The following is an 18626-nucleotide window of genomic DNA, read 5'->3' on the forward strand; positions in this document are numbered from 1 at the left end:
AGGAGGGTTCCTTTGAGTACTGTTACCAGGACTCAGGATCTTTATGGGGTGCAGAAGACGGGAGGTCTGGCTTCTATAATTGCTTCTTTGCTGAACATGGGTGTTGGCAGGTTGACCCACACCCCCAGCCTGCTTCTATCTTTTCTTAGTGTGGCAGGGCTCTGGGGAGGTGGAGTTCCAGGGGACATATAGGTGAGACATTGGTGAGGTCGTCTGCCCAGGGAAGTCAGGTTGGTGTCATGGTAGCACCTGCAACTTGGTGGCTGGAAAAGCATTAAGATATAAAGCAGAACAAATGGTTTAATCATCAGGAACCAAAAGGCAAGAATATAGCAGATGAGATTTGGGGTCTCCGTTCTGGAAAAGTCTAGTAGATCTATTTTAGGCATATTCCAAGAGGCCCATGACTTTACTGATTTTTTTTTTGCCTGAGCCTGACAGATAACATACATGTGGATCAAAGGTATTGTCTGGGGAGATGGTGTCAGAGTTGGAAATAGGACTAGAAAACTGGAAGAAGGCAGAGAGTCGGTCCCAAATATGGGGAAAGTATATAAATATTATTAACTGTAAACCCTTCCATATACATGTGAGGCCATCCAATATTCATTCTTCTCATCCTGATGCATCCTACCTTGAGAAGATTTGTACTTTTTCCTCCATACTTGAGAAGGATAATTTGACAGGATTGAGTATTCCTGGCTAGCAGTTCTTACCTTTTAGTACTTTGACTGTGTCATTCTACTCCCTTCTTCCGTCTAGCATTTGTGGTGAGGAATCTGGTGGAAGCCTGATGATGGTTCTACCTCAGCATTCGGCAACCTGACCCCCCCCCCCATCCTTGCTTATAGATAATTTTACTATGGTGCCTCTTGGTGTGGGCCATTTTGGAATCAGGAACTTGTATGCCCATGTAGTTACCTGGATGTTTATGTTTTGGATGTTGCCCATGTGTGAAAGGCATTTCTGCTCTGATGTCTTGAAGTGTGTTCTCTGTTCCTCTCTCCTTCTCTGTGTCTTTCAGATTCTCAATAACTCACATGTTCTTTTTTATGATGGAGCCTCCTATTTCACAGAGAATTTAATTGCTTCATTTTTCCTAAACCTTTCCTCTCCAACTGCTTTGCACTTAAAAAGTATGATGGTTTTATATTCAGCCCTGATATATTTTCTCCTCAAGTCTGTTTAGTCTACTTACTAGGCCTCCTCACATGGAGGATGGGCTCAAACGTAGATTGCACTTAACTCAAAGTGACTTGTTTTCCTGGTCCTGTTATGGAGTGTTTCTCACTTAAAGATGATTTTGATGAGATTTGATGACAGTCATAGTTTTCACTAACTTACAGCAACAAGTTAGCTGTATTCAAAAAGAGTTTTTGAAGAATGCTGGGCGTTAGTGCCTCGGGTTAAGCACACATGGTGCAAAGCGCAAGAATTGGCATAAGGATCCCGGTTCGAGTCCCGGGCCCCCCACCTGCGGGGGGGTGGGAGGGGTCGCTTCACAAGCCATGAATCAGGCCTGCAGGTGTCTATCTTTCTCCCCCCCATCTTCCCCTCCACTCTCGATTTCTCTCTGTTCTATCCAACAACAATGACAGCAATAACAACAATAATAACAATGATAAACAACAAGGGAAAAAATAGCCTCCAGGAGCAGTGGATCCATAGTGCCAGCACCGAACCCCAGTGAAAACCCAGGAGGTAAAAAAATAAAAAGGAATTTTGAAAATAATCAAATAAGCAAAACTTTGTGTCACTTTGAATGTTCTCCCCCCAAAAAAAACTAAGATGGATTCTCTGAGACTCAGAAAGGAAAAAAAAAGTCATAACTGTCCCAAGGCATGCGGCTTGGAAAGTGTGACAAGCTCTTCTTTGGAAGAAGCCTATAAGGCTGCATCTGTTTTTTGTTTTTTGTTTTTTTCTCTCCGACGGATAAAACTTTGCTGACTCGGACACTGAGCAGGGTATACAAGGTGATCTATGCCCCATAATTTTCCCCCTCCATTTTATGTACATGCTGTATATGGTTATTGTATACTCTGCTGAGAACACGTCTCCCTCCTATTCATAGATAGGCTTCTTTTTTTTCTTTTTCCCCTGGAAAACTCCTAAGTATTATGGACTGTGACATCATCCTGACTGCAGCGTATGAGACCAGACCCTCTACCTCTTTTTCTAGGGAACTCACCACCCATCTTCCCGACTCCACTTGTTTTTTTCAAAGCAGTAACCCCTTCTGTTCTATACACCTGCTGCCGTGAACTCTTTGATGAGAAAGGTCATTAATACTAAGTACCTACATCAAGCAACTGTCCGTTACTTAATGATCTCTTGAAAATCTGCTGAGTTGCAGTGTCATCAGTTTCTATTCAAAGCTTCCGTTTTCCTTCCTTTGTCAACATTGGTGACGGCTTCTAAAATATTTTGGACATTGAGGTCACAGTGTCCTAGAACCTAGAGACATTGCCTGGAGACAATCCTTTGTAAATTTTCCACTGATTACTTTGGCTTAGTGAACTATTCAAATCCAGAGACCTTTTTTTTTTTTTTTCCTGACTTTATTTATAAATTCAGAGGCATCCTCAGGTGGAAAGTGTGTACCTTTGCCAAATCCCAGTAGTCTCATTGGTCTGGACTGTCTGTTTAGTAAGAAGCCATAAGGAATACTAAATCTTATTTTTGAACTTTATTTTTTATTAAATAGGAAAGAAATTGAGAGGGGGAAAAGGAGACAGAGTAGAAAAGAGGTACCTGCAGCACTGCTTCACCACTTGTGAAGCTGCCCCCTATAGGTGGGGACTAGGGGGCTTGAACCAGGGTCCTCCTTGCTCAGGGTAACGCGTGTGCTGTATTGGGTGAGCCACCACCTAGCCCCAATTCTTGTGTTTGTTTTTTTTTAAGAGCTGATTTATTGGTATAAATGGGAGAGAGAGAGGGGTGCCAGCCAGGTGGTGGTGCACCTGGTTAAGCGCACACACCAGTGCCCAGGGACCCAGATTCAAGCCCCTGGTCCCCACCTGCAGGGGGCAAGCTTCATGAATGGTGAAGCAGGGCTGTAGGTGTCTCTCCTGCTCTGTCTCTCACCCCTTCTCAATTTCTCTCTGTCTCTATCCACTAAGAAATAAGTGGGAGAAAGAGACAGAGAACCATTATTCTGGTACATGTATTGTCGGGGATTGAACTCTTGTCACTGTGTCACCTCTTGTTCAGCATAAAATTATTTTTGAAAGGTTAAGTGTGTCCTTTGTTTTCCTGGTGCATAATATTTTCCAGAGTTCTACAAACTGGACCAGGTCTTGATATTAATTTTTTTTCTTTTTCTTTGGTAGAACCGAGGTCTGGTAGAAGCATGATTTCACTGTTCAAGGTTACCATTTTGTTCGAATAGAGAAAGGGGGGGGGGCGTGAAGAGACGGGCACCACAGTGCTACAGCTTTTGCTGTTGCATCTCCTGTGTGATGCCAGGGTGAAGCCTGAGTCTCACATATGACAATGCAGGTGCCCTGGTTGGCGAGCTACCTCTCTAACTTAGGCTTCAAGTTTCACTTAGATTTTATCAGCCATCTTTTAGTTCACGTGAGTAAGAGGCGGAATGCAAGAGAGTTCTGTACCAGTTTGCCTTGAGGCCCTTTAATGATTCACTATAGTTTTAACTCGCACTTCTGGTGACCAGTGAATCTGGGAGCCCTTTGACATGTTTATTACCCTTTTAAAAATACTCTCTTGTCTTTCTCTCTTGTTAATTCCACCAGGGCTATGCTGGGGTTCAGTGCCAGCACTATGGGCCGACTGTTCCTAGTGGCCATATTTTCGTTTCTTTTCTTTGTGTTTCATTTGCTAGGACAGAGAGAGGTTGAGAAGGCAAGGAGGGAGAAAGATAGACCCCTGCAGACTTGCTTCAACACTCCTGAAGCATCCAAACCCTGCCTCCCCCCAGCAGGCGGGGATCGGGGACTTGAACCTTAGTCCTTGCACACTGTAACATACGTGTTCAACCAGGTGCACTCTCTTTAATGATTTCTCTGTCTGGTCTATACGTATTATCCTATGAGTTCCATCACCATGACTGGGTATTCTTTCCCCATCTTTGCTGTGATAGACATACATTCAAAACCAAATCTTTCCTTTTTCATGCTTTAGGCCCTTGTTTTGGAGAAGTATAATTAAAAAAAAAATTTTAATATTTATTTATTTTCCCTTTTTGTTGCCCTTGTTTTTTATTGATGTCGTAGTTATTGTTGTTATTGCTGTCGTTGTTGGATAGGACAGAGAGAAATGGAGAGAGGAGGGGGAAGACAGAGAGGGGGGAGAGAAAGACAGACACCTGCAGACCTGCTTCACCGCCTGTGAAGCGACTCCCCTGCAGGTGGGGAGCCGGGGGCTTGAACCGGGATCCTTAACGCTGGTCCTTGCACTTGGCGCCACGTGCGCTTAATCCGCTGCGCTACCACCGGACTCTCAGGACCATATTTAAACATTGACATTACAGGTTTTTTGTTTTTGTTTTTAACCAGAGCACTGCTCAGCTCTGGTTTATGGTGGTGTGGGAGATTGAACCTGAGACTTTGGAGCGTCAGGCATGAGAATGTCTGCATAACCATTATGCTACCTACCCTGCCCCCAACACTTAAAGGCTGAAGAGCCTATAGTATACTCTACAGCTATTTCTCATTGGATAGAAGTATAAGGTAGTGCTCAGAACAGTCAAAAAATAAAATAAATAAAATCTGCCCTAGTCACTGCCCTTATCTGTACCTGTGACTCATGGAGGTTACTATCTTTGTTAATGAAAAAAAAAAAAAAACTTTCATGCTTCTCTGAAGAAATATGACTGTTTTCTAAATAAGAAACATTCACAGCAATGGGAATTATTTTCTCAAATAAAATTAGGGCATATTTTAGATTCACACAATTAAGAATCCAGTAATGATAAGCTTGGCTACTTTTCTTCACAGTAAGTAGTAAGTAGGCTGTCAGTTTAGAGTACAGATGACCCCTAAAGAGATCGGTAAGGGAAGTGTTTGCTCAGGGTATCACTCTGCCTACATCTTTTTTCCTTAGGTTCTAGTAACCTAAGGTCTTAGATTCAGGAAGTTGTTAAAATTAAGGACAGGGAGTAGTTCTTTTTTAATATTTTATTTATTTATTTTCCCTTTTTGTTGCCCTTGTTTTTAATCATTGTTGTGCTTATTATTGTTGTTATTGATGTTGTTGTTGGCAGATAGGACAGAAAGAAATGGAGAAAGGAGGGGAGGGTAGAGATGGGGAGAGAAAAGATAGAGACACCTACAAACCTGGTTCACTGCCTATGAAGCAACCCCCCTGCAGGTGGGGAGCCCCGGGCTCTAACTGGGTCTAACTGGTCCTCTAGTTTTGCACCATGTGCGCTTAACCCACTACACTACAATCCGAACTCCAGGGATTAGTTCTAAAGCATTCTAATAAATAAACAGTCGCACAGCAATCAGCTAGTACGACTTCCCTGTTGGTTCCTCCAGACTACAATGAAACTTGTGCGCTTGCACATAAATGTCGTGCAATATAGAATCCACAGGAGGTGTGTGTGTGTGTGTGTGTGTGTGTGTGTGTGTATTTAGGAAAGATTTGCAATATTTGCTGCATGACACACATATCTGTGTTATTCTTTTATTTTGCAATATGAACTCCCCCGTTTTTAGTTTGTGATTAATAGTAGATTACATGATTGTAAGATTCCAGTATATATATAGCTCTACACCACACTTAACCATCAAAGTTCTGTATCCCTAGACACCTGCCTTCCAAAAATAACCATATTTCTCACAAGTCTTAGAAATAGTTTGCTTTCATCTGTTACTTATTCAAATTCACATGTATCAGATCTCTGCATCCCATATATGAATGAAGCCATCTGGCAGTTGTCTTTCATCTCTGTACTGATTTCACTATGCACAATCACCTCCAGTTCCACCCATTTTGTCTCAGAAGACACAAGATTATCCTTTTTGATTGCAGAGTAGTATTCCGTGAAATATATATATATCCCATAACTTTTTATAGTCAGTTATCTGTTGGCAGGCATTCAGGCTGCTTCTTTCTCCTCTTTGGCTGTTGTGCATAACAACAATAAGCTATGAATATAAGGGTGCAGATGTCCCTTCAAGTTAGTGTCTGAGTGTCCTTTGACTAAAATACCTAATGGTGGTATTGCTGGGTCCTAAGGCAATTTCATTGTTATTTGTCTAAGGACTCTCCATACTGTTTTCCAAAGGAGCTGTACTAGTCTGTCTTCCCACCAGCAGTGGAGCAGGGTTCCTTTTTCTCTGTAACCTATATTTATATCCACCCATTTTTTATATTTATTTATCTATTTATTTCCCCTTTTGTTGCCCTTGTTTTTTTATTGTTGTCATAGTTATTATTATTGCTACTGATGTCATCATTGTTTTCCACTGCCCCTGGTATTTGCAATGCTGAAAATTGGACTTGGGGTCTCGATCTTTTTTTTTTTTTTTAATTATTATTATTATTATTTTTAACAAAACCATAGGGTAGGAGGGGTGCAACTCCACACAATTCCCACCGCCCAATCTCCATATCCCACCCCCTCCCCAGTTCGATCTTGAGAGCCCAACACTTTATCCACTGCACCACTTGCTGCTCTGCTCTATTGTATAATTTTTAATTGCTAGACAAAAATAAAAGTTTTTATTGAAAGAAATTGAGTATACACTTTGACTTCTACTCTTTCTGTATTCTTGTACTGTAATAGCTAGAATGAGTAGTTTAGAACCTTATTCTTATTACATATTTCCCATTAAAGAAAATATGAAGTATAACTCCGAAGAAATTACATAAACTTTTATAGTTGCTCAAATAAAGAATTCTAATGGCTATATGACTTGGTATTGAACAACAACAAAAAAGATTGTCATAAGTTTAACATTTTTTAAACGTTCATAGATTTTGTTTCTAGTAATTTAATATTGGTATCTAGAAATTATCTTTAACATTACAAATTACAGTCTGCATTTAGCATTGTACATTGGGAATGTTACAGAAAATAATCTTAGCAAAAATTACTGGGTGAATAATTATTGTACACAAAATGCAAAAGTTACTCTTATTTACAACTATGATACATATCCCTTTTTTAATATGTTACTGTTTATTAGATGATATAAAGAACAAAAATTATTCAGTGGTTTTTTTTTTTTACTAAGATATTTGAGGAAGTATTGTAGCTTGTTATAATTAAGACCTTATACAATTTTGGTTACATCTAATTATTAAGACGTCATTTAAATAATATTGTTCTGATAGCTTTTTAAAACTTCTTTTAAGTAGCTGCTCATTTTAGCTGTATATGTTGGTTTATATGCTCTACCACTTTTTCTCTCTTACTTTCTTTTTTTTACTTTTGATTTGCCAAGAACTTCAGTGTATTGTGTGGAAATTTACATCTTTGTGTGGAAGTGTGTGTCATTACCTCAGAACTTGGCACCCACGCAAATCTTAAGACAACAGAAATGGACTGTCCCCTACAGAGATGATTCCATACTGTCCTTGCTTTTATACTCTATCCTCTGCTAGAGATTAAGTGATTTCATTTACTTCAGTCTAGGGCAAAAAATGTTTCAGGATAGTTTAGAAAAACCCTGTATCTCATTAGTCCCCGGGCAATATTGAAATAGTTTTAAAGTTTTGCTTTTGAAGAAAAATTGTCAAAGGATCTGTGCAGTGCCGTATCCATTCTCAAAGTGCTGTGTGAAGGTAACCCTGGAAACTCTTGCAGTGTTACAAGTAGCCTGTTCAGCTTCACTCCCTGTTTTCAAAATGTGAAAAATGTACATGTTAAGTACAAACTATTTATCCCCTCGAATTAGATGGCCTCTCAGAGCATTCATGACGGGAAGTCATCTTTTTAAACTGAAGTTTCTCCATTATGAAAGCATAGAAGATATGGGGAGCTGTCTGACAAACATGCACTGGTCATGCAACTTGTTGTCTGAGCTTTGGTATGTAGTGGGCTGTGACGTGACACACAGCGAGTGAAAGGAATTCTTTTAGGGAAAGAATGTGCTAGGGACAGGAATGTTTTAGAGATGCTTCCTTTAATCAAGCAGTAAGACATGCACATATCTCGAATTATATATTTAAATATTTAATTCTAGGAAATACGGTACTCTCCTTTGACTCTTTCATGAAACCATTTCAGTGCAAAACATTTCAATTTGTCTCAGTCTAGGAACTACCAAACTATTAGATAAAAGACAGTCAATAGATTAGCACTATTGGATTTAATTTACACACGTTTGCAATTAAACCAAGAAGGCAGCTGAGCCAGAGTCAGCCAAAATCTGTGCCATAATGTTGATATGTGTGTGAAGGAAGGTAGGAGGGACATCTACTTTTAAAAAATTACGCGTTGTATTGCATTAGGGAATGACGTCCTATTTTTAAATTCTATTAAAAAGATGCTGTAACTGTTTAAAGGATAAATATCCGAATCACTTGTAGCTTTTTAAGGCAGATTAGAAATTTTAGAGTGGTCAAATATTGAATTTTATTTTATTAAATATTTAGCAGCTGGGTAAATAAGGAATCAAAGCCCATTTGGAAAGATAGGCTGTTTACATTTTTTTTTTTTTTAGGTCTGAAGTTTTTGAATGTTGGACATTTTAGCAAATATATTTAGATTATCACACACATAGAGAGATGATAAATATGGTTTCCTTAATTATTTTCCATTGTCTGTGAGTCTTTTTTTATTAGAGGTAACTTTGAAATGAGGTCAAGAATCTGTGATGAAGATTTTAAAATGTTAGTGTAGTATGTTCTTTTTTTAAAAAAAATTTCTTTACTGGTGAATTAAAGGTTTACAGTGTATGTGGTATATTCTATTACATTACAGTGGTTTGTTTGTTTGTTTGTTTTTTAACCACTACTGGTGGTCTTTTTAAGGCTATGGGTAGTTGTTTTCCCTTTCCCTTAGAATTTAAAATGAGTAGTTAAAGACCATGATTTATTTTGTTACTTGCACCAGGTGTACACTAGTAATGTTAAGGAAATTAAATGTATCCGTGATGTAGTAAATTAATATTTTGATTAACAGCCTAATTAATCTGCTGTCGTTAGTACAATCATCCCATTCGTTTTAACTAGTGAATATGTAATTTCTGATTGGAACAAGTTCTTGATAGCAGATTTGTATGGTGAGTGTGAGAAAAGGAATTAGTATTTTATTAGTCTTTAATCCTTTGTCCAGAAATGATTAAAAGTGTAAAGTATGTTGTATATTTACAGAAATCTTCTGCCCCTCTAACAATACATAGATACCTAAGTTGTAATTATTTGAATCATCAGAACATTCTAATTTTTGCTTGATGATATGCAAATATGTCATCAAATCTGATTTTGAAGATTTTTCCTGTTCAATGTCGGAATCCAAATTCATAAAGAGTTGGAAAAATGAGATGTCTGAGTTATAGGATTCACAGGGATTTCATAGAAGCCTATTTAATCAGGATAACACTGTTATTAATATTCATAGCGTCAGCTGGAACACAAATGACAGACTATGGGGCCTAAAAATTTTACTTGGTGAATTTATTAAAAGTAGCTTAAAAAATTAATGGAATTTAAGTAAAGTTGGTGAATATGAAAATCTTGTGTTAGCAGAAAAAAAAAATCTCTATTAAAACTTTCTTTAAGACCATTTTGCATTGATAGCTTTTGACAGATTTCATTGGTACTTAAGGAAGGAAGATGCATGAATGATCATTTAAGAGGATTTAAATACACGGGCACATTAATTTTTACATGAATAATAAGTACTTTCCAAAAGCAATTAACTTACAGTGTACAAGGTATGAATTGAAAAATAAGACTGTGACCTCAGGGGCAAATTAGATGGGCTGCACATTTTCAAGTTAGTGATAAGATTTTAAAATATTTTGATTTATTTGTATTGCTTACACAGGATACGACTCAGAATATAGTTATTTTAATACAGTTGAAAACAAGCATATTAAAAGACTAGAACGCAAGCATTATTCTCAGCAAGTGTCATATGCATTTGTTAGAAAATTAACTACTTAACTGGTACTGGTAACATGTGAGAATATATTTGGTTTTGTGAAAAGTCCAAACGGTGATTCTGTTTGGGTTTACACATTAATTGTAAACATAGATTATAGCATGCCGTAATGTAAAAGCTGAAAGTTTAGTGAGAGACATTCAGTTAGAACTTCGAAGGTTCTAATGCACATCTAAAGTTCTGAACTGTAGCCTAAGAGAAGAAGTCGAGAATGACTCAAGTAAATCCAGGAGACACTTAATTTTGTTTATTGTCTGTTTCTTTTTATGCTTTAAAGCTTTGTGATAGTGACATTATTACTAGTGCTTTAGTTTTCATTTTATTACTGAAATTCATCAAAAACATTCAGTCTTAAGACTAGTGTGTATGGTTCATAAGAATACTGAGTATTTTGAGTATATATATTTTTTCTAATTACAAATTTTAGAAGGGCAGTTTATGATCTGTAACAGTCATGTTAGGGCTTACTAATGTGTGATTCGGGCATATGCCTTGAATTTCAGAGGAACAAAGAAGTTTCATTTACGCCTGTCTGTCAGGGTTACTCTGAGTTAGTTAGTGTTAGGAGTATAGGAATTAGCTTGTGTGTTTTAGGACTTGTATTCAGAACTTCATGGGAAAACATCTTAACTACTGCAGTGTGTAGAGTTTACTATGATACAAGCCGTAAATTTTAATATTTGACACAAGAACTGCAGCCACATTCATGGATCTCCCCCCAACCCCCAAAATGTCTTCAAAAGTTGGTTTTTTTTGGAAAGGGGATAGTTGTTTTGTTTCCATCTCTAGACATTCACTGTTATGTCCAGGAGAGGGCAGCATTTTACTATGTCAGGCTTATAAAAGAATTAGCCCTGCTTAGACTGTCAATGTTTCTTGTAATTACTCCCAGTATATTTGTTGCTTGCTTATGAATTAACTTGCATTTATGGAACTAAATCATTCCAATCATTTAATTACACCTGAGGAGCTGAACTATAATTGCTTGCTTCCAACTAGGATCTGATATGGCTTGAGCAGTATTAATTTGGTGTTTACTTTTCTGAGTGCTAAAAGCATTAAAATGATTGTGCATTGGGATTACATTTTACTAATTGCTGGCATTCATTAGCTGGGTAAATGATGAGGAAGAGTGACTGTATATTGCAGAGGGATAAAATTATGGTTTTAAATAGTATATTACTAAGCACATTAAGACCTGTAAGACATGTTTTAAAATACTCCAGAGGTTATTAAAGACTGTATTTTCTACATGTCTTGCTATATGAATCTCTTATTAAAAGACTGCAATTATTATTAACCTTTTTGGGCAATATGTAGGGAAATGGCTTCATTGACTGAAACATATTTCTTTGATATTAATAACTTCCTATATTTTCAGCTAATCCAAAAGTCAATGAGGAACTTAGAAAAAGATTGCCAACTCTGGATCAACATATTTAGAGAAAATTGGAAAGGGAGAAGCTTACTACAGCTTTATTTGAAGACTTTTTAAAGAACGAAGAGTTATAGCTGCCAGGTAAACCTAATTTTATTCTCTTTAAAAATGGCAAACCAAGGGGGTCAGGTTAAGCGCACGTGGTGCAAAGCGCAAGGACCGGCGCAAGGATCCCAGTTCGAGCCCCTGACTCCCCACCTGCAGGGGAGTCACTTCACAGGCGGTGAAGCAGGTCTGCAGGTGTCTGTCTTTCTTTCTTCCTGTCTTCCCCTCCTCTCTCCATTTCTCTCTGTTCTATCCAACAACTAATGACATCAACAATAACAATAATGACTACAACAAGGCTACAACAACAAGGGCAACAAAAGGGGGGAAAATGGCCTCCAGGAGCAGTGGATTCATGGTGCAGGCACTGAGCCCCAGCAATAACCCTGGAGACAAAAAAAGACCAAAATAAAACTTGTGTAGCTTTTTTTCATGCCTACTGAAAAGGCTGATGCAAATGAAAACTGATTTCACAAGATGCTATTAATCATTGTTTCTTAAAATTAGAATAGCGTTCTTAAAGCACTTCTACTAGTATGAAGTATTTTTGTGAAAATATACATCATAAATTCAAATCCATAAATATATAATTTTGGTACAAAATTTATGAAAGTAAAAGTTGTATTTTTCTGAGATTGTTAAAGTTATAGATAAATCTTAAGTCAAATACATTATATGGCTCTTGAACCCAAGGTATAAGGATTAAAAACAAAACTAAACTAAACTTAGCCTAAATGATATTTACTAAAATACAAGTATGAAAGGAAGATTTTTTTTTTCTGAGAAAAATTTAACTTCATATTTTGAAATATAGTTAATTGTTGCACTACAGAAGTTTAAGAAAATTGTTTATCCTGTAAATTCTCTGTTAAACAAAACTAAGATCTAGGTGTGTTCTGATATATTGTTTAAAGTTTATTTACCTAGAGTTGGCTTTATTTTAGCTTCAAATCTTGGAACAAAAACCAGAGACATTGCCAGAGCAAACGAGAACAGAAGTACGAATGGAGGGCTGGTCAAAAGGTAAGAACTTTGGAGGCATTAATACCAAACTCCAGGTGCTGTGCTTACTCAAGGCACTGACTGAAGTATGTTTGTTCTAACCAATATATTCGACAGAGGCAAACAAATACATGTATGTGCCTGTACACACACAAAAAACAAAACAAAACAAAACAAAAACAAAAAACCACTCACATCCCACAAAAGAGGTGTTAAGATACATGAAGAAATGCACCACAGAGAAAATGAAACACAGAGGCATACAGAAAAACAGACACACAGAGAAAGAAATATAGAGGAAACAGAACAGAGGAAGAGAGAAGAATATGCAAAGTGACAGGAAATGGAGAGATGACTGGGAGAAAGAAGCAAGGAGTTGTAAGCAGACCCAGGTCAGGGGAGAGTCAGAAACACAGGAATAGTCACAAACACTCGGGAAAATGTACTCACGGTGAAAGATAGAAGAACAAATGTAGACAGAGAGAAAGAGACAGGTGTATACAGAGATGCACATTGAGACACATTCAGAAGCACCTAGAGATGGATCCGGTGGGGTGAGAGAGACTCATAGAAACAGAGACATGTACAAATGGGCTGATGGAGACACACAGAAACTCTGAGACTCTAGACAGTGAGAGATACGCCAGGTGAGAAGAGAGACAGACCTTGAAATACTGGAAGATGGTCTGAAAAAGAGAGAGTAGTATATGGATGGGTCAACAGAACAGATCTGTGTTGGGCTCTTTGAGTGAAGTGTCAGCTATCTGGAATCCTTAAGAAAGAAAGCGTTCTAAATAGAGTATCACACATACAGGAATTGAAGGGGGTTGACCAGCATATCCCAGTCAGTTTGAGTACTGGGCTTCCGAAGTCCTCTGTTCCAGGCCACCAGCAGTGCTTGGTCACCCAGACTAGTGTCACATTCATGCACATAGTTTTTATTTTCTCTATATTTTATAATTAAAACTATGATTATCAAGACATCATACAGCTCTCTCTCTCTCTCTCTCGCTAATTTGTACTTGCTTTCCAAATATGAAACCCTCCACCACACACACATATCAACCACCCTGTTACGTATAAAAGGGTTTTTTTTTAGTCATTACTTTTTTTTTAAAAAATATTTATTCCCTTTTGTTGCCCTTATTTTATTGTTGTAGTTATTATTACTATTGTTGTTGATGTCGTTGTTGTTAGATAGGACAGAGAAAAATGGAGAGAGGAGGGGAAGACAGAGAGGGGGAGAGAAAGACAGACACCTGCAGACCTGCTTCACCACTTGTGAAGCGACTCCCCTGCAGGTGGGGAGCCGGGGGCTCAAACCGGGTTCTTGCGCTGGTCCTTGGGCTTTGCGCCACGTGTGCTTAACCAGCTGCGCTACCACCCAACTCCCGTCATTTCTTTTTTTATGATAGTGATGGAGAGAGATAAAGGAGGAAGGAGAGACACCAGCAGCATTGCTCCCACCACCGGTGAGGCATTCTCTATTTTCCATGCAGTAGAGGGCCAGTGGCTTGAACCTGGCTCCATGGTAACCTGTGTGCTTTTCTGAATGCCCCACCGCTGGGCCCCTCCGTTAGCATTTCCAGAAAGTGAAAGGCTTGTGGACCGTTTTATCATTATTGTACTAAAGTTAGTAACTTTTATATTCCTTTGTGGCACACAAAGATACTGCTTTCTGGGTTTGCCTCTCTTTAATTTTCAGGTTGTTAAACTTTTCCTGTGTGCCACTAACAACCTCTCTCTTTTTTGTTTGTGACTAGAGCCTACTTATTATGAGTTTAGACTCCTCCATAACTAATTAAACTGTGGAGAAAGTTACAGCAAGTAATATCGTAAAGTAGTTAAAGTTAATAGTTTTAGTGAACTGACTCTGTGACACTTAATTTTGATCCCTTTTCAAGTTTTTACTTATTTTTAAACATGTCTTGAATATGAGGTAGATAGGTATTTTTCAAATTTGTGATAAGGATGCATTGGCGTGGGCCTAGGAAATAATATGATGCCGCTATTCTTTATTCATTTATGCCAACGAGCAAACATTCTTCTTTTGAAGACCACAGAGCAGTTTTATTCAATTTAGGTACAAAATAAGAAAAGAGGAAGTAAATAGTGAGTCCTTTGTTGCTTATGGTCTCTGTGTAGAGGTCACATTGCTGTGAAAGTCATGTTGTTGAAATTATAGATGAAAGCACCTCTCAAGAGCTAAAGAAATTATTTTAATATATGTAAAGAGTTAGAAGCAGCAGAGAAAAGACTTCTCATAAATATTATAGCCAGTAGAGATGTTAAGGCAGGGAGCTGTTGGAACTGTAGTGCACTTAGGGAAAAGGGTATCTCCAGGCTAAAGACACAGGCTGCAGTAGAAGTGACAGAAACACCATTAAGAAAACGTGTGTTTTCACTGGCTTTTTTGTATACATCAGATACAGGAATAAGACACTCTATCAGATAAGGACTTGTGAATAACATTAAGCAGGTCTGCAGATTCTTTCTCTCTCCCTTTCTTCCCCCTCTCCTCTTAATTTCTCTCTGTCCTACCCAATAAAACCAAAAGAAGAAGAAAAAAAGTAAAATTAAACAGGTAGATGTAATATGTTTTGATCTGTAATAGCAGACATATATAAACAATGACCATCTCAAGATTCATAGATTTTTTTCATTATACCCAAATTGCTTCAAAGTTCTTTTATTTACTTTAATGCTTATAGTCTGCGTTCATAAATAATATTTTTAAAAAATGTTTATATTTATTTATTTTCCCTTTTGTTGCCCTTGTTGTTTTTCATTGTTGTTGTAGTTATTATTGTTGTTGTTATTGATGTTGTCATTGTTGGATAGGACAGAGAGAAATGGAGATAGGAGAGGAAGACAGAGGGGGAAAGAAAGAGAGACACCTGCAGACCTGCTTCACCGCCTGTGAAGTGACTCCCCTGCAGGTGGGGAGCTGGGAGCTCGAACCGGGATCCTTTCATGGGTCCTTGCATTTTGTGCCACTTGCACTTAACCCGTTGTGCTACCGCCCGACTCCCACAAATATTTTTAAACTTTTTTTTATTTTTAGGAAACCGAAGTAATTTAATCTAGTTCATTCATAGATGTACACTGTCTTTCACACTTCATTATAGTGAGTGTGAAATAGCTATTTGTTTCCTGCCTTTGTTGAAATATTTGAAGTCAAGGAATTCATCAATGTATATAATGTAACAAATACAATGATCTGGGTCTGAGTGGTGGTGCACCTGGTTGAGTACACATATTACAGGCAGAAGGACCCAGGTTCAAGCCCCCCAGTCCCCACCTGTAGGGGGAAAGTTTCACAAGTGGTAAAGCAGGGCTGTAGGTGTCTCTCTGTCTCTCTCCCTCTCTGTCACCCCTTCCCTCTTGATTTCTGGCTGTCTCTATCTAATAAATAAAGATAATAATAAAAAATGATCTACGTTTTTTATTTCTTTCTTTTTTTTGCTTTGTTATTATAGTCAGTTTAGAAAATGTAAAGTTGACATCAGTAGGCAGGTTGGGTGAAGACATCTGTAAACTGTCCATGTTTCTTGAAGCAATTGAAAAAAGCCTCAAAGGGCCAGGTGGTGGCTCATCTGGTTGAGTGTACATGTCACAATGTTCAAGGACCCAAGTTCAAGTCCCCCAGCCCCCACCTGCAGAGGGAAAGCTTTGCAAGCGATGAAGCAGGGCTGCAGGTGTCACTCTGTCTCTCTCTCTCTCTATTCCTCCCCATTCTCTCAATTTCTGCCTGTCTCTATCCAATAAATAAAGATAATTTAAAAAAGAAAAAGAAAAAAGCCTTAATGAGCAAGATTTTTAGGTTGATGGAGGTACTATGTAAGTTAATAAATTTATATTGTCAAGTGATCATTAGTTACAACTTGTGGCTCCTTAAGAAGTAAATGTCTTTTCCTTTGCTAAAAACGTTTGATATTGCAGATGTTTTACTTCCCCCTTCCACTGTTTAAGAAAAAAAAAAAATTAGGGGTGGGTGTAGGTAGCATAGCGGTAATGCAAAGAGACTCTCATGCCTGAGGCTCTAAAGTCCCAGGTTCAGTTCCCTGCACCACCATAACCAGAGCTGAGCGGTCCTCTGGTTAAAAAAAAAAAAAAAAAAAAAAAAAAAAGCCATAATCATTGTGCTTAAACACTCTGAATGAATGAGTTGTTATGTATATGTGGTTAATTGTTTAGCCCTTTTATTAACTTACTGAGCTGTGTATATTTAAAAAAAAGACATGGGGGGCAGGGGTAGATAATATAATGGTTATGCCTGAAGCTCCCAAGTCCCAGGTTCAATCCCCCCACCACCACCACAATAAGCCGGAACTGATCAGTGTTCTGGTAGAGAGAAAGAGAGAGGCAGAGGTAGAGGCAGAGGCAGAAGCAGAGAGAGGGAGGGAGAGGGAGAGAGAGGGAGAGACAGAGAGAGACAGAGAGAGAGAAAGAGAGAGACAGAAGTAAAAAAAAGTTGGTGGGGGTAGATAGCATAATGGTTATGCAAAGACTCTCATGCTTGAGGCCCTGAAGTCCCAGGTTCAATCCCCTGCACCACCATAAACCAGAACTGAGCAGTGCTCTGGTGTTAAAAAGAAAATAAAATAAAAAGAGTGAGAGAATTAAAAAAAAAAACTCTGAGTAGTTATTTATTTTTTAAAATTTTAAATATTTATTTATTCCCTTTTGTTGCCCTTTTTTATTGTTATAGTTATTATTGATGTCATTGTTGTTGGATAGGACAGAGAGATGGAGAGAGGAGGGGAAGAAAGAGAGGGGAGAGAAAGATAGACACCTGCAGACCTGCTTCAACACCTGTAAAGCGACTCCCCGGCAGGTGGGGAGCTGGGGGCTCGAACCAGGATCCTTACACAGGTCCTTGCTTACGCTTTGTGCCACCTGTGCTTAATGCACTGTGGAACCACTCAACTCCCATGAGTAGATAGTTTGAATGGTAACATTTTTTGATGTTATATCTAATTTGGTGTTTTCTATTAAGTTTCCAGAAACATGGTTTGTCTTATTTAATAAAACAGTCCACTGGAAATAGCTTACATAGTATTTATGAATAAACACCCGTATTATATTATTCATATATATGGTATATAGGCAAAAATGAGATCTAATATCAGTAAAGCTTAAAATATTGTGAAACTTATTTGAACCTGGAACCTTTAGGGGTCAGTGTTCCCTAAGAAAGGTTAAAAAAGGTTACTTGGTCTACCCACATCGCATGTTAAGTTAGCTATATTTTAAATATTTCTTACCATTCAAAGATTAGAAGTAAAAGAATACCCAACTTGAAGAAGCTTTAGGTGAAAACTTTTCGTGTTTTACAAGTTTCTTGAATACTCTTTTGGTTTATATATTAAGGCTTTATTGTGTACAATTATTTTTCACTTACACATGACCTCAGTTTAGATATGAATTATACTTTTTAAAACTAAGTTTGAGAAGTGAGCACAGTTTTCAATCGTTGTACTCATTTGAAACAAGATGAAAAACCACTACTGTTTGTGGTATTAGAGACCTATAAGTTGAGTTTGTTGGAGACTAGTGAATTAATTTTAAGACTATTTCCTTTTAAATAAGTAGCAACCATTTTTATTTTGAAGTTTATATACCTTTTGTGGCCACAATTTATTGTTTTCTTTACCAAGCTAAATAGAACTAAAATGTAGTAAAAGCTAACTGGTAGGTCATTCATTTCTCATTAGATCTGAATGTTGTTGTTGTTTGTTTGTTTAGTATTTGCAACTTGTGTGCCACCTTTAGCCTCTTTCATTATTGGTTCATTTATCTTTCTCTCTTTTCACAAGCTATATTTTTTATCCATCTTTGATTCTCATATCTGAAGCCATTACATGATTTGCAAGCACTTTAAATAAGATCGAACATCTTATTGAATATTATAGAAAGGGCAGTAGCGCAGCGGGTTAAGTGCATGTGGCACAAAAGCAAGGACCGGCGTCAGGATCCTGGTTCCAGCCCCTGGCTCCCCACCTGCAGGGGAGTCGCTTCACAGGCAGTGAAGCAGGCCTGCAGGTGTCTGTCTTTCTCTCC

At 37.9% G+C, this 18626-nt stretch overlaps 1 protein-coding gene across 4 annotated transcripts in view; it reads left to right on the forward strand.

The window, feature by feature from the left end:
• The window catches only part of MIPOL1 (mirror-image polydactyly 1), a 265158-nt gene that overhangs the window by 34664 nt on the left and 211868 nt on the right, over positions 1-18626 (forward strand). For 3 of the 4 annotated variants that reach the window (XM_060175449.1, XM_060175451.1, XM_060175450.1), the window contains exons 2-4: positions 11460-11597; positions 12506-12584; positions 13979-14035. In XM_060175449.1, the coding sequence (XP_060031432.1) occupies positions 12566-12584; positions 13979-14035 (76 nt within the window). In that variant the 5' untranslated portion in view covers positions 11460-11597; positions 12506-12565. The remainder of the gene's footprint in view (positions 1-11459; positions 11598-12505; positions 12585-13978; positions 14036-18626) is intronic. The other variant, XM_016187534.2, reaches the window with a different exon arrangement.

The sequence above is a fragment of the Erinaceus europaeus genome, chromosome 16 (genome assembly GCF_950295315.1).
Source record: "Erinaceus europaeus chromosome 16, mEriEur2.1, whole genome shotgun sequence".
NCBI classification, from domain to species: domain Eukaryota; kingdom Metazoa; phylum Chordata; class Mammalia; order Eulipotyphla; family Erinaceidae; genus Erinaceus; species Erinaceus europaeus.